Source organism: Suncus etruscus, chromosome 16, assembly GCF_024139225.1.
Source record: "Suncus etruscus isolate mSunEtr1 chromosome 16, mSunEtr1.pri.cur, whole genome shotgun sequence".
Lineage (NCBI taxonomy): Eukaryota > Metazoa > Chordata > Mammalia > Eulipotyphla > Soricidae > Suncus > Suncus etruscus.
Genome location: NC_064863.1, coordinates 81576383 through 81603534, shown reverse-complemented (window position 1 = coordinate 81603534; position 27152 = coordinate 81576383). Strand labels below are relative to the sequence as shown.

Sequence of the window (27152 nt, the reverse complement as noted above, 5' to 3'; positions counted from 1 at the left end):
AGACACATGAAAAAATGCTACACATCACTGATCAACAGGGAGATACAAATCAAAACAACAATGAAATACCTTCTCACACCACAGAAACTGTCACACATCACAAAGAACAAGAACAATCAGTGCTGGCAGGGATGTGGAGAGAAAGGAATTCTCATTCACTGCTGGTGTGAATGTCTTCTATTCCAGCCCTTCTGGAAAACAATATGGATATTCCTGAAAACACTGGAAATTGACCCAGCTATACCACTCCTAGGGATATACCCTAGGAACACAAATATCCAATACAAAAATCCCTTCCTCAAACTTATTAATCACAGAACTTTTTACAATAGCCATGCTCTGGAAACAACCAAGATGCCCTTCAGGAGATGAATGGCTAAAGAAACTGTGGTATGTATACACAATGGAATATTATGCAGCCATCAGGAGAGATGAAATCATGACATTTTCTTATACATGGATGTGCATGGAATCTATTATGCGGAGTAAAATTGTCAGAGGGAGAGAGACACACAGAATAGTCTCACTCATCTATCAGTTTTAAGAAAAATTAAAGACATTAAAATAATTCCCAGAGTTGGCGGCCAGAAAAACCAGCTCAAGAGTGGTGAGTGCAGTTAGCGAAATAACTACACTGAGAACTATCATAACAATGTCAGTGAGTGAGGAATGTAGAGGACCTGTCTTGATGCATGGGGTGGTGGAGGAAGGAAGAGATGGGGGCATTGGTGAAGGGAAGGCTGCATGGGTGAAGGGATGTGTTCTTATTATGACTGAAACCCAACTACAATTACGTTTATAATCATGGTGTTTAAATAAGGAAATTATTTAATTAAAAATAATAAGTTAAAAATAAATATATGTATAAAATTTAAAATAAATATAAAATTGTATAATGAAGAGAAAGAAGAGTGTCATACATGCTTTTAAGTAAAATTCTGAAAAAAATTAAGTGGATGTAACAGTGATACTTGAAGAAGAGTAATGACTGAAAAATAGAGGGAAGCACTAACAACAGGAATAAGAGGCAACAGCCAGAAACCTTTACCCAGACAATTCCAGAAAGACAATTTCATACATACAAATGACAAATTGAAGATGGAGATTTGAAAGTATGTGCTTTCTTTCATTTTCTGCAGCTATATTCTATAAATTATCTGTGAATAAATAGAAATATTAGACCATTGCTCCTAGGATAAATTTAGGATTTGGTTCCTGAAACTGTCTTATTTTATGCAATATTTTTATTTAAAGAAATTTAAAAAAGATATATTGTATCTTAATACATTGGATTGCTATGATAAAATTTCACAGAGGGAATAAGATAGAGAAAATAAAACATATTTTATGGCTCTGAAGATGATAAATATGTGATATAGATATTACTAGAAAGAAAGGATTTTTTATTGAAAGACTTGTATTTTTACCCAGTAGAGAAATGTGAGGGACTCTCAGATCTTTTCAATATTTAAAATATTGACAATGTTCTTTGTGAGTGTTCGGATATTTTAGCCTAAGCAAATCCCCAAAGTCCCATATTTTTACAAGGTCTATAAATAGGAATGCTGAGGGTAAAGGCCAGCCTACTCTGATAAAATTAAGCATGAATGATAAGTGTTACCTTGGACTATTAGTAATATAGTTTGGATGCTTGGGTTAATGAAGTAGTGTCTGAGCGAAAACTGTCACTTTCCATCTGCCTGATATCCACTTTTGATATCAAGGCTTTGGCATAGAATGTCAAAATATAAACTTGGAAAAATACGAGACACTTAAACAAGAGTTTATTGGTCTGTGATATTGATCTTATGATCTGCTAGACCATATGTTAGAACTCATGTCCAAATAAAGTTGATATCGCAAAAGTTAACATGGGTGGAATGAACAGCAATTGAGCACATAAAGACCAGCTCAAGCAGTAAAATTGTTCACAGAAGTCACAAAAAATATGGAAACACAGTAAATAAAACAAGAATTGAAACTTATTTATAGATTAAGAATACAGAATACAAACTTAGTTGGGAATATTGCCAACTCACATTATTTCATTTTTTCTGGACCTTTGTGTGAATGAATGGTCATGAAAAAGTCCTATTGTTTTTTTTAAAAGTAGATAAATTTTAGTAAGCAGGAAAAAATTTAAAGACCAAAAGCATTTAAAAGAAAAAAGGAAGATGATATATAATCAAATGTATAAGAATTTTAGCATACAGGATCCTTTCACAGATTGTATTGGGCAAAGTATTATTGAAAATTAATATGTATACATATGCAAGAAATAAGAAAGATAAAAAAGAAAGAGGAAGAAAGGGTGAAAGGAAGGAAGAGAAAAAGGAAGGAAGGAAGGAAGGAAGGAAGGAAGGAAGGAAGGAAGGAAGGAAGGAAGGAAGGAAGGATGTAAGGTAAAAAGAAAGGAGAGAGGGGAGGATGAAGGGAAGGAGGGAAGAAAGGAAGAAGGAAGGAGGAATGAAGGAAGGATGGAAAAAAGGAAGAAAGGAGAGAAGGAGGAGAAGAAGGGAAGGAGTGAAGGAAGGAATAAAAGAAGAAAGGAAGAAGGAAAGAACGAAGGAAAAAGGGAAGGAGGAAGGAAAGAAAGAAGGGAAGAAAGAAGAAAAGGAGTGAAGTAAAGAGGGAAAAGGGAGAGAAGGAAGGAAGGAGAGAGGGAGAGAAGGAATGAGAGAAGAAAGGAAAGAATGAGGGAAGAAAAGAAGGAGGGAAGGAAGGAAGGAGGAAGAAAGGAGGGAAGGAAAAGGGAAGAAGGAAAGAAGGAGGAAAGGGTGGAAGGAGGGAAGGGAGGAATGAGGGAATGTAGGATAAAGAAGAAAGAATAAAGAGAAAAAGAAAAGAAAGAATGAGAAAGGACAGAACAAAGAAAAAGAAAGAAAGAAGAAAGAAATAAGAACAGAAAGAAAAGAAAGAAGTGAGAAAGAATAAAGAAAGTAAAGAAAGGAAGGAAGAAAGCGAGGGAGGGAGGAAGGAAAGAAGAAAGGAAAGGAAGGAAGAAAAAGAAAGGAAGGAAGAAAAAGTAAAGGGAAAAAGAAAGGAAAAAGAAAAAGAAAAGAGAAAGAAAACAAAGAAGAAAGAAAAAGAATATAGAATGAAAAAGAAAGAAACAAATAAAGAACTAGGTATGCCCGTTGAGATAAATTGGTATAGATAGTATTATATTATCCTGATTCAAAGAATAAATAAATCAATTTACAGAATCTACAATTATATCCATTAAAATGACCTTATCTGCTTATTTTTTGTTTATTTATTTATTTTGATTTAGGGGCATATCCTGTAGTGCCCACCGGTCTTTCCTGTCTCTGTGGTCAGAAATCACTCCTGGCAGACTTGGGGGTCCTATGGGATGCCAGGTATCAGAACAAAAACCATACCATCTGTGATAACACTCTGGTTCCCATCTGTTTATTAAAACAAATACTTGACAATAGCTAAATTATTGTATAGCTGAAAGTTCATGGTAAGCAAATGTAAGATATGGCCCTCTTAGAAATAGTAAAACAAATGACTAACAAAAAGTAAATTTAAATTAAAAAGCATTTTTAATGTAAAACATTTGAACACAAACATTTGACAAAGAGTGATGCAAGCTACAGAAGAAATTCAGCTCAGAACATGACAGAAAAACAAAGAATCTCATTAAAACATGAGATGAGCTAAAGTGTCTACTTCATCAAAGAAGACATAGTGTAGCCAACAGGCACATGAAAAAATGTACATAAACACATATCATGAAGAAAATGAAAAATCAAAACAACAATAAAGTGGGCCAAGATGGTAACACACATGTCTGTGGCCAATACAATGGCATCAAAACCACAGGGCAACAGAGAACAACTGTTGAAAGGAGGAAGGATAAAAGCTGACAGCAGAACATTAGAAGATAAGGGGGTTCTAATAATTTTTTTGGGAAAACCAGCCATCACCTCTGGGATATTAATTTTGTGGAAAACTAGACTGTAGACATTCAGCGCTAAAGAATACTTCTCTTTCTTGGAGAGAGGGAGAAAGCAGAGATTAGAAGAGAAAAGGAATTACCAGTTTGGGGACCTGACAAACAAATCCACATAAGGAGGGAGAGAGCAAAGAGCAAAGGAATAACAGAAAATTGGTTGTATATTAGCACTTACTACTTCGAAATCAGATTCAGGTTTTAGCAAAATGATACTGAGGAATGGTGCTTCCAGTGTGAGAAGGGCTAGGTTCACAGACTGGGCTCTGTCCCAATCTACGTGCTCCTGAACTGACCCACCCCACTCACCAGTAGGCATTCTTGATGAGTCATTATCTTTTGCAGGAAGTTTGTTCATGTATTGGATCTCAGGGTGGCAGTTTTAAGACTTGAAGGCCAACCAAGTCTGGTGTGGTCACAACTGACCTTAGCTGGGAATAGACATTCCGTAAGTGGACACTGTCCAGCAGTTTCCAGCTTCAGGTGTACCCAGCAGAGGGAGCAATCTCAAAATGTACCATAGATTCACAGTCTCAGCCCCAACTCTATATTATCAGAACCTCAGTTCCACTTCAACAAAATCCAGCCTTTCCATCCAGACTATCAGTCTATCCAATCGGCTTATAGTTGTCAGATGTATCAAATTTTAGGAGACTTTACCAAAAAATAAAAAAATGGACACAGCAGACTTAATCTCCAAACCATTTCAGATGACAGAGTAAAGCTACTCAAAAGTCCAGGCCTGTACCCACTGATTCTGAAAGTGACTAGAAGCTGAAAATACCCAACATGAACAGGATCCATTTGTCCCAGGCCATAGTTGCAACTATGTGAAAAACCCATTTAAGGCAGAAAAGTCATGTAAATAAATGTTTATAAATCCTGAATCCTTTTTATCAGGGGTTTGGGAGTATAAGTATTCAGGATTTTTAACTATTTGTTTACAATGCTTTACTGTCTTAAATGGTTTATTCACTTTATCAAAGTTGCCATTGAATCCTATGGGTTAATGTAGTATGTTAATGATATACAGTATATTAAACAATCATGCATTGTAAATGTAATCATGTATTTATTTACTTATTTATTGATTGATTCGTCAATTATTATCATTGTTTTAGGTATGTATATTTTTATTTTTGAAATTCACCAGTGGCTTCTGCATTTACCACCTCAGCTTATACTCAAGTCACTAAGTTTTCCCAGTTTTTAGGGTTCAACTAGGGGATCGGCTTACAGATATATACTCGGGTATATATGGTAACTGCCTTTGAGGAGAGATAAAATTGCTAAACTTATAATTTCAGCTTGCTGAAACTAAGACATAAAATTGATAAGCTATATAGTTGTACAAATTAATACTACCTTTATTGAAATATATTTTCATAAATAAAAATGATATATGTACACTGCACATACAAATTAATATTACCTTCATTTTACAAAATAATATAGTCTCAAATAAAAAGAATGCTATATAGACCTTTATACTTTTTAGAAAGTTTCTTAAGCAAATTTTATAGTAAAATGGAACACTGAAAATCTCCGAGAGATGGGTCTTCATGAATCTGATGGAGAAAAGTAAATATAGGAATGCCTAAATAAAGAAGGAAAGAATAGATTCTGAAAGGCAAAGTTTTAGGCAGGACACTAGATTTTTACTATTGCAGATTGATTGTTTTATATTTAATGAGAAGCAGGTCTCAGAGGCATATATTTTGTGAGAACATGATCCTTTGTTCAGTCCCCATAGTAAATGGTCCCATTGATCACTGCTCTGTAGGTCCCTGACCACCACCAAGTGGGGTTTTGATGGTTCCCAGAATCACTAGACCTGAGCAATATGTCACTGCCTCGCTGAACAATGAAGAGTCTAAGCCTTTAGGTCGTGAATAGCCAAAATTTTAAGATGCCTAACAATATCACCTCTGACTCACAATTTCTTCTTTTGAGCTGGTTCTTTACCAAGATACACAAAATCTTCAGCTTGTATAGAAAATTGAAAGAACATTTCCTGCTTTTGGTACCACTCATTTTAAAAATATATAAATTATTCTTCCTTTCTCCCAAACTTCTCTACAAAACACACACATGCATCCACGTTCCTTCATTTATTGACCCATATCATGTTGGTACATTTTTTGTCATTCCCGGATAGTGTCCTAATACAAACATCTATTTTGAATTTCATTACCATAATATATGACTCTAAAAAGTAATTTTTTTCTAAACTTTTTGTGCAGGGGAGGGGCCTACACAAAACACACTGTGGTTTTCAGGGCTTTACTCCTGTCTCTGTGCCTAGTAATCACTCCTCATGGTTCCCAAACAGGGGGCCGCAGGAGGCAAAGTCGGGGTGATCCTTGAGTGCAAAGTCAGTAGTAAGCCTTGAACATTGGGGGGTGTGACCCAAACAACTAAAACAAAACAAAACAAAAAAAGATTCCTCTAGGGCAGGGCCACAAAATGTTGTACGGAGGGCCACAAACGGCCGGCGCCGTGAGTTTGAGACCCCTTGTGAGGATTGAATCTGGGTCAGACATATTTTTTTGCTTTGGCAGTATATATACTAAAGTTCGAACAATACAGACAAGTGTAAGACAAGCAAGTGCTCTCCTTATTGCGCCATCTCTATGACTACATTTTCTCCCTAAACTCTTGGTATCAGTTAAACATACCTGGGTTTTCTTTTTTCCTTTAGACTAACTTTTTGGTCATAAACTCACACAGTGAAAATGAGTAGACCATGCTGAGATTTCATTGGTAGCCTGTTCTACTCCACTCCCTTCTTTATAAATCCCCCTTCAAATATTTCTCCCATGTCCAAAAGTTTAAGACCATTTCTACGACACTAAATGTCCCAATAAACTTGTCTACTATTTTTTTTTTTTTTTTGGTTTTTGGGCCACACCCGTTTGACGCTCAGGGGTTACTCCTGGCTATGTGCTCAGAAATCGCCCCTGGCTTGGGGGGACCATATGGGACGCTGGGGGATCGAACCGCGGTCCGTTCCTTGGTAGCGCTTGCAAGGCAGACACCTTATCTCCAGCGCCACCTTCCCGGCCCCTGTCTACTATTTTATTACTTCTTGACAAATTTTCTCCAACTTCTTGCTATTGTTCACTAGTTCCTTATTCTTCCACATATTCAACTATCATCACAAAAATAGGCTTCTTTTCTAACATGCAGTTGAACTTGATATATTATAATTTTCTCAGTCTAATACATTTCAATACTTATTTTATTTTCCCAGCATATCATGTGAAATTATTTACCATGTGCTATGGACACACTTTACATCTGAACATTTTTTATTTTATTTTTAAAATACCGTACAATGCATATTATGTCTTTATTTTTATTTTTCGCTAGTTTATTTTCTATTCGTGTATAGTTTATAATAGTTTATAATTGTGTCTTTTGCTGAGTTTGGTGTATAGATAATAGATAAATACTTAAGATTGACTTGTATCTATTGATTATACTATGAGTAAATGTTCTGAAGATTAATAATGCACTACATCAGTGGCACATATTCAGCTCTCAATATAGAAGCCTTCACCTTCCAAACTAACCACTTTATTTCGCAGATGTTATCTTTCATTTTAAAACTCACGTCTTTGCATTAGTACAATTTATCTATCTTAGATGTTTTTAATAATTTGAGTGTGGTTTTTGTCTTATCTTTTGACATTCATCTGCTATATCTCCTGGAAGAAATTTCCTGTCTTAATTATTATAGTACCTTTTTATTATTTGTATAATTTAGAATTTCTAATTCTAAGAAATTCTGGATAGAATTATGCTATTAAACTTTTGATCTTATGCTTTATTTGATTTTCTTCAGTATGCAAATAATTAATACTAGTAATAAAGGAATAGTGTATACAGTAATCTTAGACATGCAATATGAAACCAAACATATATTTCTGACATCACTCTACCATATCCTTACTTGAAATATTGTGGCTTAACTAAATTGTAAAACAGTATATCTCATAAAAGATAATGTGAAAAATAGATATAAAAATTCAGCAACATTCTGATTGCATGTTTGAAACTCCATACATGTGAGTGAGGATAGAGACTAGTGACCATTTAAATAGATTATGCTATTTATGGTGTGTGACTTTCTTCTGTGTTTTTCTGAAACTGTTCATTTAATATTCCAATAATACCTTTATACACACTTTTCTGGACACCATGGCTAGCACATATAATTTAGAAGAAACAGAACAGCCATAGTTTTCTAAAAAGCCATAGCATTTTAGTAATTGTGTGATGTTAGCAAGTTACACAAGATCTCTCATTCTGATTTACATCTAGAAAACAAAGACTATATTACCTAGTAATGGGATTTTCCAGGGATGAAATGAATTCATTTTTTTACAGAAATATAAAGAAGGAGTTTTAAATAGTAAGGAAGTAGACACTTTTTTTTTGGCCACACTGATGATGCTCAGAGGTCACTCCTGGCTATGCACTCAGAAATCAATTGCTTCTGGCTTGGGTGACCATATGGGATGCCAGGGGATCGAACTTCGATCTGTCCTAGACTAGTGTGAGCAAGGCAGATGCCTTATGGCTTGTGCCACCGCTCTGGCCCCTGAAAATAGACACTTTTTATGGGCAAATTGTTCACTCGGCTGTCCCTTTAAGTGCTTACTCCAAGTGCCTTGAAATCGACCTTATGAATATTTATTACAGAGATTTACACTATGTATTTACAGATACCATCAAATTGAATTCATGTTATTAATGTGAGCATTAATTCATAATAACTTGTCATTTTGAAATTCAAGTATATATTCAAGGAAGGCAATGTGAAGAGATAAAGAGCTTGTCTACCAGTTAATAAACGAAAGCTTGTGGGGCCGGAGACATAGCACAGAGGTAGGGCATTTGCGTTGCAAGTGGCCTACCCTGGACCAATCAATGGTGATTCGAATCCTGGCCTCCCCTATGGTCCCCCGTGCAGACCAGGAGCGATTTCTGAGCAGAGAGTCAGAAGTAACCTCTGAATGCCGCAGGGTGTGTCCCAAAAACAAACAAAAAAAAAAAAATAGAAAAGACAGCTAGAACAAAGTCTTCCTTCACAGCCCTCAGAAGAAACCAACAATATGTTTTAAACAAATATGGTCTAGACGATTGATTTCCAACCATATTATTTCATGGAATGTCATTGGCCTGAGTACAGAAAGTCAAACACAACTAATGCACAGTTATGAATTACTGAGGCTTCACAAATTGACTGCTTACTCATTTCTTTATTTTATTTTATTTTTTTGGAGACCATACCTGGTGTTGCTTAGTGCTTACTCTTGGTTCCTGGTTGTTCTCAGGGTTGAAACCTGGGTCAGGTTTCAAGGCAGTGCAAGGCAGAGATTTACCTGGCTGTATTATTTTTTCAGATTGTGACTGACAATAAATTTATGTTAGTACAAATTTTTACAATTATAATTATGTAATTAGTGATTACTGAGAATTTTTTTACATTTAATTTATATACATTTTATATAAATTTTAGTACTTTGGCTTTGTTTTGAAAAGTTTCACCATTTTAATTTTACTGAAATATTTACCAATTAAATAAATTAATTCACCAAACAAATAAGTCATCATTTTAAATATTGAAATATTTATTAACTATTTTAATAATATCTTTATTTAAACACCTTGATTACAAACATGATTGTGATTAGGTTTCAGTCATGTAAAGAACACCCCCTTTCACCAGTACAACATTCCCATCACCAATGTCCCAACTCTCCCTCCACCCCACCCCACCCCCAACTGTAATCTAAACAGGCTTTCCAGTAACTATTAACGAGATATTCATTTCCTTTCACAGGAAGTTTTAGAAAATTTTTAAGTGGCTTGCATATTTAGTAACATTTTCATAACAGACATATTCTAACATTGCTTTCTTCAATGTGCTTACAAATAGGCCATTCAAGTTTGGAAATTTCTAAATTTTCAGTTATGTCAACATTTAATACATTTTGTTATAAAGCATAATTAATGTTACTTTTAGATAACTGGAACATTCTTGTTTAAATAAATGTCTCATTAAGGAAAGAAACCACCTTTCATCTCCCTAGTCAAAGATAACTACAGATACTTCAACTTCATTTGCTGCTTTGTAGGGAGAGAGGTATTGGGTCATACCTAGAGATGCCCAGGTGTCACTCATGATTCTGATCGAAGAAATCACTCCTAATGGTTTTCAAGTGCCATATGAGATACTGGGGACTGAATCTGTGTGCAAAGCAAGTGCCCTAACTACTGCTTTGTCCCTCCGACTCCTACAATTTAAAATATTACAATTTATTTGGCATGTCTGTGCATTTGCCTTCAATATTCTGGAAAGTATAATTTTTTAAAGGAATCAATTCTTGTAAAATTGAACATTTCTAGTATTCTTTCCTCTAGTTGGAAATTTGTTGGATCAATGAAATTCTGAGGTATGTACCTAAGAAAGGTCAAGGTCCATTATTTGTCCTTAGTCTGTATAATAAAATTCTGATTTAAATAAAAACATATTATTAATAGTTTCTCAAAAGTTTTATTCTCAGTCATTTATTATCTACTTCTAAGTTCTCGGAACCAATTATATCATAATGTGAAAGAACTTCTAACACATTCCAAATCTGAAGACTTTATAGCACTTCTTCCGGTGCTAAAGAAAACAAAGTGAAGAAATGAGGAACAAGTGCTAGTGAAATTCATTTTATAAAATAAAAATGAAAAATACTACTAATAAAGCCCACAAGTTATGGCATGATCAATTCTAATCCCAGATAAAACTAAAATTCTAAAATAAGTGAAAATGACTTGAAAATAATTATCTGTAAGACATTAAGAAACATTTTAGAAAATAGACATGTTTATTCATTATTAGAAATTCTAAACTGTTGGGGCCGGGCGGTGGCGCTAAAGGTAAGGTGCCTGCCTTGCCTGCGCTAACCTTAGACGGACCGCGGTTCGATCCCCCGGTGTCCCATATGGTCCCCCAAGCCAGGAGCAACTTCTGAGCACATAGCCAGGAGTAACCCCTGAGCGTTACTGGGTGTGGCCCAAAAACCAAAAAAAAAAAAAAAAAGAAATTCTAAACTGTTAAGGCTTTGCTGCTTCTAGCCAATGTAATAGATAATATTAAAAATTAAAGATGTGCATAATAAAGTGTATTGAGGTTTTCTTTTCATAATTCAGAAAGTTCTCATATGTCTTAGCAAAGATTTTATATGATAAAGGCAAATTTGCAATATATTTTGTAAAAGTAATCATGTAAGGCAATAATTGCCTGATCCAATTTTTCTCAGAAGTAAAATTTTAACTTACAAGAATATTCAAGTATTAGAAAACTATGCATTTGTGGATTCACTTGTAATTGTGTTTGATACATTCAGATCAATGCCACATCTAATCCCCTGTAGAATTTCTTAAAATCATCCTTTACTATGTCTAAATATATATAAATATAAACATTCCTAGTTATTAACTGGACAGTATTGGGTAAATGTAATATGTAAGGAAACCACTCTGTCACATCCATTAATGTGAATAAATTTTGTGTAGTTAATTCTCTTGTAGTGCTCTTAATTTTCATAAAGTCTGTGGGTCTATTCCAAAACATTTTATTTGTAAACTTTACCTACATTCTATCACAAATTTTACTTACCTCAGTAATGAAAGATTTGGCTGTGGCAGGATTCATAATAAGGATGGCTCTCCTAAGAGTGTCTCGATAGCGATTCAATTCCTCTATCCTCATGGTATCGAAAAGAGTGGTGATCATTTTATTAATGTTGTTTTCTACCTTCTGAAGAGCAACATCCATCCCCTGTTGAGAAACCTTGTCCAAAAACTCCTGTATTCCTCGGATATCTAGGAACATCAAAACCCATCAAAATGTGAATTAAACCACAGGAGAGTAAGCAAAACTTTACACTTATATTAGATTCCTTTATTGTTCAGCACGCTAGGCGTCTAAACCTACTAATAGGGACCATATTTAAGATTTATAATTGCATTTATGAAGAATAAAAGTCTTGTTCATTTTAATGAATTCGTTTCTCTCTACTGAGCATTATTTATTATATCACTTCTGGAAAATATTAGGACAAGCTGGATAGAGGTGGTTGTTGTATTATTACTCCCATAGGAAGTATAAAATAAGTACATTCCTTAACTTTCTCAGCACTAACATGTAATAAAATTCCAGAAAATTATAGATAGGTGAACTTACATAATCAAAATTGTGAAAACTTATAAAAGTAGAAAATAATATTACTAAACTTGACATTTACAATCTTCATAACAATTGAGTCCTGAAATATTACCCTAGGTCACCTTAACCATAGAAAAATATTTTATTTTTGTCTATTTACTAATACACTTCCTAAAGGACTGTTAGATGTAGATACCTGACTATCTGTTGCTGTAGAAAAGTTAAAGTTAATTAATCTAAATCAAATACAAAATTAACATGCTTTTAAAATATGTGAGAGATGGGGCCAGAGAGGTGGCACTAGAGGTAAGCGGCTGCCTTGCAAGCACTAGTCTAGAACAGACTGCACTTTGATCCCCCGATGTCCCATAAGGTCCCCCCCCAAGCCAGGAGCAATTTCTGAGTACATATCCAGGAGTAACTCCTGAGTGTCAAACGGATGTGCCATGAAACGGGTGTGCCCCCCCAAATAAAAATAAATAAAATAAAATATGTGAGAGAGGATCATTGATTTCAAATATCAGATTGAGATATTTTTTCTTATGTTGAACACTTCATGTATTTTAATATATTTTAGGAAACCAAAAATTAAAATAAAGAGGGTTACTCAGTAAATGGGGTCGCCAGAGCATAAAGTAGTAATAGATTATTTACGTTCTAGGACATCTGGGCTCCTAAAATAGTAGTTTAGGTTTGTGTTTTGCCTGTAGTCAATTTGGGTTTGATAATTGGCACCACATATATCCCTCTAAAATTTGGGATAACCCCTGTGAAGAGAGTCAGGAATAAGCCATGAGCACTACGTGGTGTGGCCCTCAAAGCAATAATCCAATTCAAACCAAATCAAACAAAACATTCTAGGAAGTTTTCTGAGAAAAAAAATCATCTTTGGGAAAAAAATGTGATATGTATCAGGCTCTTTTTAAGTTTAAGAGTTTCTGCTCAAATGTCATTTTCAGATGATTAATTATAATAATTGTCCTAAGGAAAACTTTGTTTATTTAATCAGGCAGATTTAAAAGATGATATTACTGGGAATCTTCCTGAACTTTGGTTGTCCTCTATGGAAACAACTGAGTTCCCTTGTTTTCCCATTGTACTTGGTACTGCATTAACAAATGGCTGATGCTGGACTGGGTGGATGATTGTTTGCATTCAAATAGCACTGGGTTGAGCTGCAGTGATTCATCTATTGATGATGCTGAGCCAAGTGGATGTCTAGCAGTAAGGATAGTTTGCTTTCTTAGTGGATGCTACACATTTTCATGAAGGCCATTTATGGGAATAAATTGAGACTACAGGGATACCCTGTGCATTTATAGCAGGACTCAGAATGTGTTGGTATATCAAACATGTTTAATAAGAGAAACCAGCATTTCTGAATGGGATAGGGTTGTACCTATACGTGGGGATATGGCATATTGTCAAGTAGAGCATAAATACTCCCATGTTATAATGTTCTTCATCTTCATTATAATGCTCTTCATTATATCATCATCATTATTTTTAAAGCCACATTTTGAAGCGTTCAGGGGATACTCCTGGCTCTGTTTACAGGTCACTCCTAGTGTTGTTTGGGACTATAGTACATGATCAGTGATTGAAATGAGGCCTTTAGTATGCAAATAACATTTTCTAATCAATTATAATAATTCTCCGGTCCAATTTTGTTTTTGATTCCTTTTTTTTTTGGTTATCAGGAAATAACTTTTATTTTGCTAAACTAATGTAGAAGGTAGCTAGCATTAGTTATTTCTTATTAAAATAGTATCAAGAAAAATTTCAAATATATAGAACAGCAGCCTGTTCTGTCCTGTGAACTATTTTTACTATAGAAAAGCTGATAGACAAAAGTACAGATTTTACTTGCTTAATCATGTACAACTATAGGAACATTTAAACAGAACATTAAAATTATGAGCCAGGGTAAGGCGCCCATTCTCAGGAACCTTGAGCTCCCGGAACAGGCCAGAGGAAGTATGGGGAGATAGCCGGCTGGAGCCGTGTAAGGCGCTCATTCACGGGTGAGCTTTGGGACAAGCCAGAGGGACTGTGGGGAGGTTGCCAACTGGAGCCCGGGTAAGGCGCCCATACACGGGAACCTTGAGCTCCAGGGATAGGCCAGAGAGAGTGTGGGGAGGTTGCCGACTGGAGCCAAGGGTAAGGTGTCCATTCACGAGAACCAGGAGCTTCTGGGACAGGCCAGGGGAGGGCGGGAAGACTGCCAAACCGAGCATGTGGTGAGCACCCACCCAACGGAGCCCACTCTTGGACATAGTACGGGCATGCCAGGGGACCCTAGGTCCATGAGGCCGGGGAGAAAGGTCAGTGGGAGTACGTGTGAAGATAACCAACTCAACAATTTATCATACACAGCACAGGGAGACAGAGAGTCAGGGGAACCAGTGACTAGAGGGGCAAGAAGGAAGCACAGGCTGCCTCCCAGGTGGGGAGGGCTAGTGATCTAGGCTCAATGGTGCCCTCTACCATTTTGGCCAAGAGTGAGCCTGCACTGTCTGGCAGGAAGGGGGTGGCGATTGACCAGGCTTGTCTGGAGGATGAGGGAAGGACTAAAACTCAGTGACATCATCCAACATACTCACGTAGAGCCACACCCCGAGAAGGGACCCAGCCACATGCCACAGGTGGCAAAAGCGGGCTGAAACCTGAAGGCACTGCACTCCAAACCAAGCCAATAAATGCAAAGAAGGATGGGTAAACCAAGGAAAACATTAACAACAGGGGGAATGGAGAGAAATCAGAACAAGTTTCCAAGTCCACCAAAATGTATAGACCGAAGAGAGGAAGACCTAAAAGCAGCCATGAGAATAGAATTCCAAGCCATGATAGAATAAATGAAAGACACACTGGCCAGAGATTAAAAGAAATCAATAGATGAGCAAATGAACCAACTTAAACAAGAATTGCTACAAAACATGAAAGACTCCATACAAACAGAATTAAAGGAAATTCATAAAACCATAGAAAGCCAGAAGCGCAGAATCGCACAGCTCAAGAATCACATAGAACAACTCAAAGATAAAATGCAAACAAAAGACAACAAAGATGCCAACAAAGAAATAGAAGGTAAAGCACTGGAAGTAAATGTCCAGTATTTAATGAACAAAGACAAAAGAAACAATCTAAGAATTGTAGGTATACCAGAAGGGGAGGAAACACTGAAAGGAGAAGAACAATTAGTCAGGAAGATAATAGCAGAGAACTTCCCCACCCTTTGGAAATACGCATCTGAACAAATCCAGGAGGTGAAAAAAATTCCCAATAAAATAGACCCTAACAAACCAACTCCAAGAGACATAGTAATTCAAATGGCAAGAAACAAAGAGAAAGGCAACCTACTTAAAGCAATAAGGGAGGAAAAAACCTCACATACAAAGGAAGGAACATTAGAATCAAACCAGATCTCCTATATGTAATACTTCAAGCAAGAAGACAGTGGAATGACATATTTAAAAGTATGAAAGAAAGAAATTTTCAACCTAGAGTCCACTATCCAGAAAAACTCTCATTCATATGGGAGGGAAGAATAAAATCATTCTCAAACAAAAATAAGCTTGCATTATTTGCGCATACAAAACCGACCCCAAATGACCTATGCAGAGATGAATTACACAATCCAAAACCCAGATTGTAATAACAACCACCCTAAACAACACAACTGCACAACAGCCCTCGCTGTCAATATTCTCCTTAAATGTTAATGGACCAAACTATCCCATTAAAAGAAACATAACAGAGAACTGGATTAGAAAGCATAAACCAGATTTTTGCTGCCTACAAGAAACACACCTACAAGTTCAAATAGGCATAGACTTAGAATAAAAGGATGGAAATCAATTATCCAGGACAATGGAAATTTAAAAAAAAAAAAAAAAAGCAGGGGCGGCCATTCTTATATCAGACCAAATTCCTTTCAACCTCAAGAAAGTGATCAGAGACAAAGCGGGTTACTACTTATTGATCAGGGGAACACTAGACTAAGAAGTGCTAACAATGGTTAATATCTATGCACATAATGCAGAGCCAGCAAAATATGTATGACAACAACTTGCAAAACTGGAAAAACACATGAAAGGAAATGCGATAGTAGTGGGAGACCTTAATACTCCACTATCAACAATGGACAGATCCATTGACAGACAGAAAACTAACAAAGAAATAAGAGCCTTAAATGAAAAATTAGGAGAACTAGGACTAATAGACTGATATAGGGCCCTCCACCCCCAAAAAGCAGAATACACATTTTTCTCAAGTCCACATGGAACCTTCTTCAGAATAGACATGCCTTAGGATACAAAACTAGCCTGCATAAAATCACAAAGGTAAGGATCATTATAAGCACCTTGTCAGATCACTATGCAACAGAGGTCAATATTGACTGTAAGAAGAAGCAATGGAGAAAATCCAACACCTGGAAATTAAACAACATGCTGCTCAAAAACAGCTGGATCAAAGAGGTAATCAAGGAAGAAATAAAAAGATTCCTTGAGAAAAACGACAATGAAGAAACAATTTGTCAAAACTTGTGGGACACAGCAAAAGCACTCATCAGGGAAACTCATAGCAATACAATCCTATGTCAGGAAAAAGGAAAATGACAAAATTAGTAGTTTAAAGGACCATCTTAAGGAGCTGGAACAACAGCAACAAAGAAATCCAAACACAACCAGAAGACATGAAATAAAACTAGAGCAGAAATGAACAACATAGAAGCTAAGAAAACAATACAGAAAATCATTGAGACCAGGAGTTGGTTTTTTGAAAGAAAAAACAAGATAGACAAACCACTGGCCAGACTCAACAAAAAAAGAGGAAAAACACCCAAATAAGCAGGATCACAAATGAAAGGGGAGAGATTACAACAGAACCCTAAGAAATCCAACACATCATGAGGACATATTATGAACAACTATACTCAGTTAGGCTAGAGAACCCAGAAGAAAGTGATAGATTCTTGGAAAAATACCAGCTTCCAAGACTAGAAAAGAAGGATTTAGAAAGCCTAAACAGGCCAATCACCTCGGAGGAAATTGAAACAGTAATTAAGAAACTTCTCAACAACAAAAGTCCAGGCCCAGATGGTTTTACAGGTGAATTTTATCAAACTTTCCAAGAAGAATTACTTCCACTGATCCACAGGCTCTTTTCCAAACCATTAAAAAGAGAGGAATATTCCCCAATTCCTTTTATGAGGCTAATATCACTCTGATTCCCAAAGAGGGCAAAGATACCACCAAGAAAGAAAACTACAGACCAATCTCACTAATGAACATAGACACAAAAATAATTCAACAAAATCTTAGCGAACCGAATCCAGCACTGTATCAAAAAGATTATACACGATGACCAAGTGGGTTTCATAACAGAGATGCAAGGATGGTTCAACATATGCAAATCAACCAACATCATATACCACATCAATTATAAAAAAGATAAAAACACATGATGATATCAATCGATGCAGAGAAGGCATTTGACAACATGCATTCATGTAGAAAAAACTAAGCAAAACAGGTCTGGAAGGAACCTTTTTCGACATAGTTACAGCTATCTATGAAGAGCCCACAACCAACATTATTCTTAATGGTGAAAAACTGAAAGAATTCCCACTATGGTCAGGAACTAGGCAAGGATGTCCACTCTCTCCACTCTTATTCAACATAGTCTTAAAAGTCCTAGCAATAGCAGTCAGAAAAGAGAAGGGAATCAAAGGAATTCAAATAGGAAAAGAGGAATTCAAGCTACCTCTTTTTGCAGATGACATGATGATATACATGGAAAACCCTAAAGAGTCCACAGTAAAACTCCTAGAAACAATTAACCAAAACAGCAAAGTGGCTTGTTACAAAGTCAATACACAAAAGACAGTAGCATTTCTCTATACAAATAACGAAGTAGAGGAGAGAGAGATTAGGAATTCACCTCCATTTAGAATAGTATCAAAAAGCATCAAGTACCTAGGAATCAACCTTACAAGGGAAGTGAAGGACTTATACCAGGAAAACTTCAAAATGCTTCAGAAGGAAATTGAAGAGGATCTAGGTAAATGGAAGAACATCCCATGCTCATGGGTAGGTAGAATCAACATAGTCAAAATGACTATCCTACCCAAACTCCTATATAGATTTAAAGCCATCCCCATTCAAACATTATTCAAAAATCCCCATTCAGACATTATTCTTTAAAGACTTAGAACAATCAATCATAAAATTTATCAGAAACCACAAAAGACCCAGGATAGCCAAACACATACTAAAAAACAGGAAGCTGAGTGGCATCTCTTTACCCAACCTGAAGCTATTCTATAAAGCCATAGTGATCAAAACAGCATGGTACTGCTACAAGGACAGAGTATCAGACCAGTGGATGAGAACAGAATTTCCAGACATAAGCCCCCAGATATACAGTTAAATAATATTTGACAAAAGAGCCAAGAACTTGAAATGGGACAAAGAAAGTCTTTTTAACAAATGGTGTTGCTACAACTGGAAAACAATTTGTAAGAAAGTGAAAATTGACCCATACCTCACCCATACACAAAAGTCAACTCAAAATGGATTAAAGACTTTGAAATCAGACCCTAATCTATAACGTTTATTGAGGAAAATATAGGCAGAACACTCGAAGACCTATATAGCAAAAAAGTCTTTGATGATAAAATGCCAATGGCAAGAATTTTAGCATAAAACATAAACAAATAGGACTACACCAAACTAAAAAGCTTCTGCATGGCAAAAGAAAACCTACTTAACACAAGACAGTTAACTGAATGGGAAAAATCTTTGCACTCAACATGTCAGATAAAGTACTGATATCCGTAATATATAAAACACTCAAAAAACTGAGCCCCCCAAAACCAAATAAAGCCATAGAATAATAGGGAGATAAAATGAATAGACATTTCTCCAAGGAATACCGAAAGATGGCCACACATACATAAAAACATGCTCACCTTCACTCATCATTAGGGAACTCCAAATCAAGACAACAATGAGGTACCACCTTATACCAGTGAGGATGGCTCACATCAAAAATAATGGGAACAATCTGTGTTGGCGGGGATACAGTATGAAAGGCACTCTTATCCACTGCTGGTAGGAGTGCCCCCTAGTCCAATACCTATGGAGTAAAGTCTGAAGAGTGCTCAAAGAACTCAGAATTGAGCTGCCATTTGACCCAGCAATTGCTCTCCTAGGTATATACCCCCAAGTTGGAAGGACATTCATTCCAAAGTATGTGTGCACCCCACTATTTATCGCAGCACTCAGTAGAATAGCCAAGTTTTGGAACCAACCTCGATGTCCAACAACAGATGAATGGATCATCAAGATGTGGTATCTATACACAATGGAATACTACATGGCAGTCAGATGATACAATCACAGAGTTTGCAGCAACATGGATGGACCTAGAATATATTATGTTAAACGAAGTAAGCCAGAAGACAAACACAGAATGATAGCACTATTCTGAAGCACCTGGAACATACACCTTAGATACAAATAATACTCAACAATCAAATAACAGGGTTTAACAGTGTAGAAACTCAAAACACTCTGACAGTCAACATATACTGGAGAGCAGTGCCCAAAACACAAGAGAGAGGAATACACAAACTCTTGACTACACATTATACCACAAAGAAACCAGCAACAGCAGAAACAGCAGCATAGAGAAAACAGGTATGTAATCAGCCTTCTACTAAAAGGCCCATAAAAATCCCTTAGGGATCTCATGCAGGATTACAGGTAAAGAATACCATGGGAAATCACTAACTCCAACGAAATTATTTCCTAACAGTCTGTTTTAATGCCTTAAACTTACTATTTTTAAAATAAACTTTCAGCTTTTCTTCCCAAAGGCATTCTTGGATACAAAGGGTGGACAAACTAAGATGGCATCTCGAGGCTCAGTCACACAAGATACCATACCCAGCTTGCACTATGAGAATGTCCTGATAAAACTCTTTCACATACCCTTTATCTCTAGTTTATACCTTCTTTTAGGACCTGAAACACGTGACCAGCCAGACCACTGATTCAGCAACTGTGACCTAGAGACTTATACTACAGGCCCTACTCATCGAACACATTCAAGCAAACTAGCATTCCCTTGCTCTTTTCTCCTCTCTTCTCACTACTTTTATTTTAATTATTTTCTCTCTCTCCTTTCCTTTTTAATGTATTTTCTCTTTTCTCCTCTCCTGCCCCATCCATATACTTTCCCCCTTTGGAAATCCAACTATCCCTTCACCCCTCAATTTCATCCAGATTTCTCACCTTATTAAAATTCTTCACCCTTAGTCTTAATCCATTAGGCATCAAGACTGACCTCCTAACCAACGACACAGTACCCAGCACCCAAGCGAAGGGACAACCAGTCAAACCCACACCTCGTCCCCTGAAATGAAAGGCAAACAACTCCCCTGTTGACTCATGCTGCGCGGTCCTCCTTACCAACTCTTCCAAACGTGGATTGTTACTTGAAAACGGACTTAGCGCCTAAAGTATCCCCAATACAAAAACTCTTCCCAAGACCTCCCTGCCGCAAATTTTTTGCCACTCTCAAGAGGATCAGGGTGTGTAATGAAAAGGCGCCTGTGAACCCACACACCACAAGAAAATCTCAAAAGACAATGGGGAACCTATACCTCCATCATGAATATAAGACCTATATTACACTACCTCTTTACCTGCTTTTCCCCAAACGTAAGGTAGTCTCTTGCATCACTTTGTTCCTTTAATTACTTTTTATTTCATTTTTTAAATCTTTTTTCTTTATATATATATATATATATATATATATATATATATATATATGCTTATATATATATAAGCACATATATTTATATTTCTATTTTATTTCTATTTTTATCTTTTTTGGAATGTGACCCATTTCTGTTTTTATCTCTTTCCACCCTCAAATGCACCAGCAATACAATGTAGCTCCATTTCTCTCTGCAAAGGCACACTGAAAAAAAGGGGGAATCTTACATATAAAAACGAGCTCTTATTTAATAGAGATAAGAACTCATACTTTTTTACAATACAGGGGCATCTCCCACCTTGAAAATATGTCATGTGGACCCAACTTAGACCCCAGGTGATTAGACACCAACCATCCAGCCTTGAACCCTGGATCCCAGACATAGAAATGACACAGTTCATCACAACATCCACAGGAAACAATTCCCATCTGGCACATCCTTAATACTGCCTGGACACCAACAAGTGCCAACTCTAATATGATAGTCTGACAATGAGAAAACTGGGAACAACTTGACCCAAGAGCAGGTTATCCTACCTCACCAGCTAACGATAAGACAAAATCAGAAGACTTGTCACCCTTTGATCTCTCCAAATGCCAATATCACGATTTACAGATGACTGGCTGATAGAACCATGACCGTACTGTATTTTTCTGGGGTCAATTAAAAAAATAAAATAAAAAAGCACTAGTCTAGGGTTTGAGCTACGACCTGTGCAACAACCATGATCTCTTGTTCCAGAGGTCTGTCTGAGACAATTGCAACGGAACGGGTCTTCTGGAAACATAACAAAAGACGCTAGCCCAGGCCCCATACTAGGATCAGCACAAAGACGAAGACCACCAACCACAGAAGACGGATTAAAATGACACTTATGGAACAGAACTTCTAGAACCACAAAGAAAGACTTCATCATAAGTTCTACTCCCTGACCTTTGTAGATACTGAGATCTCTAGATACAGAGGTCTGATTTTATCACCCAGGACGGAGCAGAAGTCTTCCATACACCACAAAAGCACCAACGGGAGAGTAAATGAACCCAAAAGGAGTCTATAGTTAATCCCATGACAATATGCTTCAAGGGTGGAGAAATCCCGTATCTCTTAGGCCAAGAGAATTCCTTTTCGAATGTCCCAATATTTACTCTACCTGTGCATGAGGGAAGAAAAAAGAAAAAAAAGGCAAAAAGAACAAGACAATTTATTTACCTAGACTTTGTCGATTTCTTTGTTTTGGTGTAGGTATTGAAGTTTTTGTCTCCATTTATATTTATTTTTTTTCTTCTCTTTTCTTCCTTTATGTGCTCTGCCATGTTTTTTTTATCTCAAGACTTTGGCTTTTATGTGGTGCTTATCTTTATTTTAGGAGTACTCAGTGGATATTTTATTTGACACCTCTTTTTCTACTGTTGTGGTGTTTCACCTTCTTTTTCCCCTTCGTCTCTCAAACCTAGGATGAGAGCCTCCAGAAGGACTCTGCCCATTTTTGGTGTATTTGATTTTTCCCCCAGTTTATTACTTTTCTCTTCTTCAAACAAAATCACATAACTTGAACTATGTAGTTTCCCCCCCTCCCAATAATAACGAGAAATAAGGTAGGTACCAAGACCAAACAAGTGTTGGACCACTAAGTAGTAAGCTAGGCATAGAGGGAACCACTTATTCTGGCAGCTCCAGGGGTGAGGGAGGAGTATATGGGAGGTATGATGGGAATAGAGGCGGAGGGAGGGTAATTCGGTGATGGGAATTCCTCTAATTTTATGTTAATATGTACCTAAAATACTATTGTCAATGATATATAAGCCACTATGATTAAAATAAAAATTATATTTACAAAAATATATTAAAAATAAATAAAATAAAAATCTCTTTGGGGTTTTGTTTCTAAAACATGTGGGTTCTTGGAATCCATTGCATTCAATTTTATGTTCTGCCTATGAGTCTCTAGTCTATAAGTGGCAATCATTCAATTACAAAATTTAGTTGAAATGTTGATAGATTGATTTTCCCCTTATTTCTTGACTTTTTATTTCAGTTATCTTTTGTTTTTTTCTATATTCTAGTTTATGTTGATAGTCTATAGTATAAAATAAATCAGTCATTCAAGAGGTATAAATTAAATTAGTTAGATTAATTATTAAAGTAATTTAAGGGGCATATTTTTGTTTTATTCTAATAATGACTCAAAATAAGTTTCTTAATATTTTTATTACTTTCCCTTCTCAGTCATAAAAACATTTCCCAGAAATGTAAACATTGTCTAATCTGAATCACAGAGATAAATTTTGTATGTTACCTGAGCACATAAATAATATAGAATAACATTTATGTTATTTGCATTCACAATACTATTACATATTGCTATTACTTATTTCTCCTTAGAAGGATAGTAGTTTATTGTATGGACACCTTACAATTCACTTAATATTTATTTAACTAAACTCACTAGGTTATTTATAGATGAAAATATAGAAATTTATATTTATATACTTTATTATTTCTATTGAATGGGAAAAATCTTATTGTAGATATATATTTAAATTATCAGCAAACTAAATGCTATTAAAAGTGTAACAATTTTGCAACTAATCTGTAAAGAATGAAAGTTCCAATTTTACCATATTCTACCCATAATAGAATGGTGTCAATAGAGAATTAATTTCAAATTCAGGGCCTTGTTAATGATATGCTCAAGCCCTCAAGTTACTGTTGGTCTATTGGCCAATTTTAATTGTTGAATTTTATTGATCTCAAATTATTGCATTGTATGAATTTTGGTTTGAATTCTCTGAGTTCTTTATATATCCTATGTGTTTCTATATTTTCAGATATATGCACTGCAATATACATATTTTCTTATTATTATTTCTTAATGATCATTTTAATATTTAGCGCCAAATTTTTTTTAATTTCTTCAATCCTAAATTTATATAAGCCTTGAGATTAGACAAAATATTCATTCAAAAATTTTAGTATTTTTGTTATTGCTTAAGAGCTTTTAAAATATCATATATACTTTAGGCTTACCTCATTTATTTCTTGTAAAATAATTGAAACATTATGATTGATTTTGCTTTGAATCTATAAACCAAATTTTAGAGAATGGGCATTTTAATAATATTAAATGTCCCAAACCAAAACAATACATTCAACACTTTTTTATATCTTTTCAATTCTATTGCATTAAAAACATATTTTATTTTTTAAGTATTTTTAGTTTCACATAAAAATTGAGGTGGTCCTTGGGGCCAGAGCGGTGGTTCAAGAGGTAAGGCATTTTCCTTGCATGCACTGGCCTAGAACAGACCATGGTTCGATCCCTAGGCGTCCCATAATGTCCCCCAAGCAAGGAGTGATTTCTGAGTGCATAGCCAGGAGTAACTCCTGAGCGTCACTGGTGTCCCCCCCAAAAAAAATATTAGACAGTCCGATGACCTCCTGCCACCCTTATAGGTAACCTCTCTCAAATAAAAACTGCTTTATCAGACTATACAGTTAATTTTTGGGTGTTAGCTGGGAAATTTGGTATTGGTTTAATTCAACTTGGATTTGAACATATGTAGTTTTTTCTTAATTCTACCATTGTATTGTATCTTTTGTGCACTCCCATGACTTTTCTTGTCATACCTGGCACTGCTCAGGGCTACTCCTGGCTCTTTGTTCAGAAATCACTAGGTAGTGGACTCTAGGTTGAAAGTTTTTTTCATTCAGTATTTTGAATGTCATTCCACTCTTTTCTTACCTGGATTGTTTTTAATGGAAGATCTGGTTTGAATCTTACAGGTTTTTTTTCCTTTATACTTGAGATTTTTCTTCTTCCTTACTGCTATTAAGAGTCTATCTCTCTCTTTGTTTTTTCTTGCTATTTGGATTACTAAATGCCATGGTGTTATTCTGTTAGGGTCCATTTTGTTTGGCACTCTTTTTACCTCTTGGATTTGTAAAGAAGCCTGTTTCCTGATGGTGGGAAAGTTTTCTGCTATTATCTCCCTCACTACTTTTTCTTCATCTTTCCTTTTTTCCTTCCCTTCTGGTATTTTAATAATTCAAAAATTATTTATTTTATCTTTGTTCATTAAGTACCTTAGATTTTCTTCCACAATGTTTTGATTCTTCTTTCTTTTTTGGCTTCTTGATCACTATTGGTTTGTAATTTGTCTTCAAGCTTGTCTAAATGATTCTCCACCTGTGTAATCCTATTATTACAGCTTGCTAACATGAATTTTAGTTCCATTGGCTCAGTTTTCTTCAGCTTCATTGTCTCATCTTCTGAAATAGTTCTTTGAGTTTGTTAGTTGAATTGTTCATGTAGAGGTTGATTAATTTCAAAGGCTAGTGACTCCCTGATTTATTTTTTATTATAAAATTTTTATTTAAACAGTATAATTACAGGCATGATTGTAGTTGGGTTTCAGTCATAAACAAAAAAAAAACCCTTTCACCAGTGCAACATTCCCACCATCAATACCCCCGATCTCCTTCCTCCCTACCCCTACCTGTATTACACCGGCATTCTACTTCTTTCATTGATTAACATTGTCATGCTAGTTGTTAGTGTAGTTATTTCCCTAACAGCATTTACCACACTTTGTAGTGAGCTTCATATTGTGGGCCGTTCCTTCAGGCCCTTCACTCAATTGTCTCTGGGATTATTACAATAATGCCTTAACTTTTTTTAAAACCTTTAAATGAGTGAGACTATTCTGTGTCTATTTCTCTCTCTGACTTATTTCACTCATCATAATAGATTCTATGTACATCCATGTATAGGAAAATTTCATGACTTCATCTCTCCTGTCGGCTGCATACCTTGATTTTTATTATTAAAAAAAATACGTGTTGATTGTAGGTCCTCATCTATTAGGATTAGATGTTTTGGTGTACTCAGAAAATTGCCTGGATTAGTCTCCATATCCACAACTGTAGGTGTTTTCCTTAGCTTCCCCATTGATCTTTGCATTTAGCAATTTGGAATTCTGGAGTATCAGGGTGCTTAAGAAAGTGTGTTTGTATAAAAGGTGGTCAGAGGTATATCTTCTTAGAGCTCATTTTTCTAAACAAGCAAGTTTATATAAGTATGATAGAAATACTGCAAACTAGTTCATAGGTTTGTTCAGCTGGGTTTTGAGCTGTGCATTTACATCAAGGTTAGTTTCCCATTATATCATAAAGCACATGATTTCAGTTTGCTTTTAGGAAAGGAACCTGGATGCTAAAGAACCTTCTAGATAATACTTCATGGTGTAGATTCCTTTTACATTTCTCATTACTATATCTCTTAGTATTCTAGACTTGAAAATTATGATTGTTTTTAACAATGTTCTATACACAATCTAACAGAGGAAACCTTTCTTCAGTAAAGTTTTCCCTCACCCTTGATGAGTTGGTTAGAAATGGAAAACCTTCCGTTTGATTGTCTTTATATTTTTTTAAAACATTCTAACCCATTTCACCTGGGACAGTTTTTTTTTTAATTACAACCTATGAATTTATCTTCATAATTTGTCCATATGTGTGTGAGTGTATGTGTTGGCCACCTCTATGTCTGTCTAATGTCATCTGTCATGTACATAATGTCTGTCTATGTTGTATATAGTCCTTCCTCTGCCTCCCCCACTTATCACTTTACACATCCTTTTCTATCCCTTCACTCTCTCACCCCGATCTGTTATTTCTCCCTATGTAAGCCCTTTTACAATTAGTTCTTAACTCCTCAGGAACCAGAATATTTCCCAACCCCAACCAGCTGCCAACCAGCTCTCAAAGTGAAAAGACAGCTTCCCAGTTCACTTTGCCTTAGCCCAAGAAGAAGCTGCCACTGCTGTTGCTGATGTGCTCTCGGCAGCCTCTTTTCTCCCACCTCTCTTTGCTGTGGACTGTTGCTCACTACCAGATTCAGATTTTGAGAAACTTCCAGTTCAAGGACATTTTCTGATCTATAACTGCTGAGAGCCATTTTTCAGATTCCAAAAGACCATGTCACAGGCTAAAGTTGTGGTCAACTTTTTATTACCTTCCAGTCAATTTCAAAAGACTTAACCATTATATGTGCATTCCCTTCATATATTTTTAGATATATTTCCTTAATAGGTATAATTTTTACTATAATTTCCTTATGTAGATGTAGTTTTCTCTATCTCCCCTTTTTTGAATCTGTTTAGTAGGAAATTACA

General features: G+C 35.8%; 1 protein-coding gene across 1 annotated transcript in view; it reads right to left on the bottom strand.

Annotated features, from left to right (window-relative positions):
* Positions 1 to 27152, bottom strand: part of GRID2 (glutamate ionotropic receptor delta type subunit 2) — a 1564419-nt gene that overhangs the window by 799445 nt on the left and 737822 nt on the right. The window contains exon 4 of the mRNA XM_049789891.1: positions 11643 to 11848. Coding sequence (XP_049645848.1) covers positions 11643 to 11848 — 206 coding nt within the window. The remainder of the gene's footprint in view (positions 1 to 11642; positions 11849 to 27152) is intronic.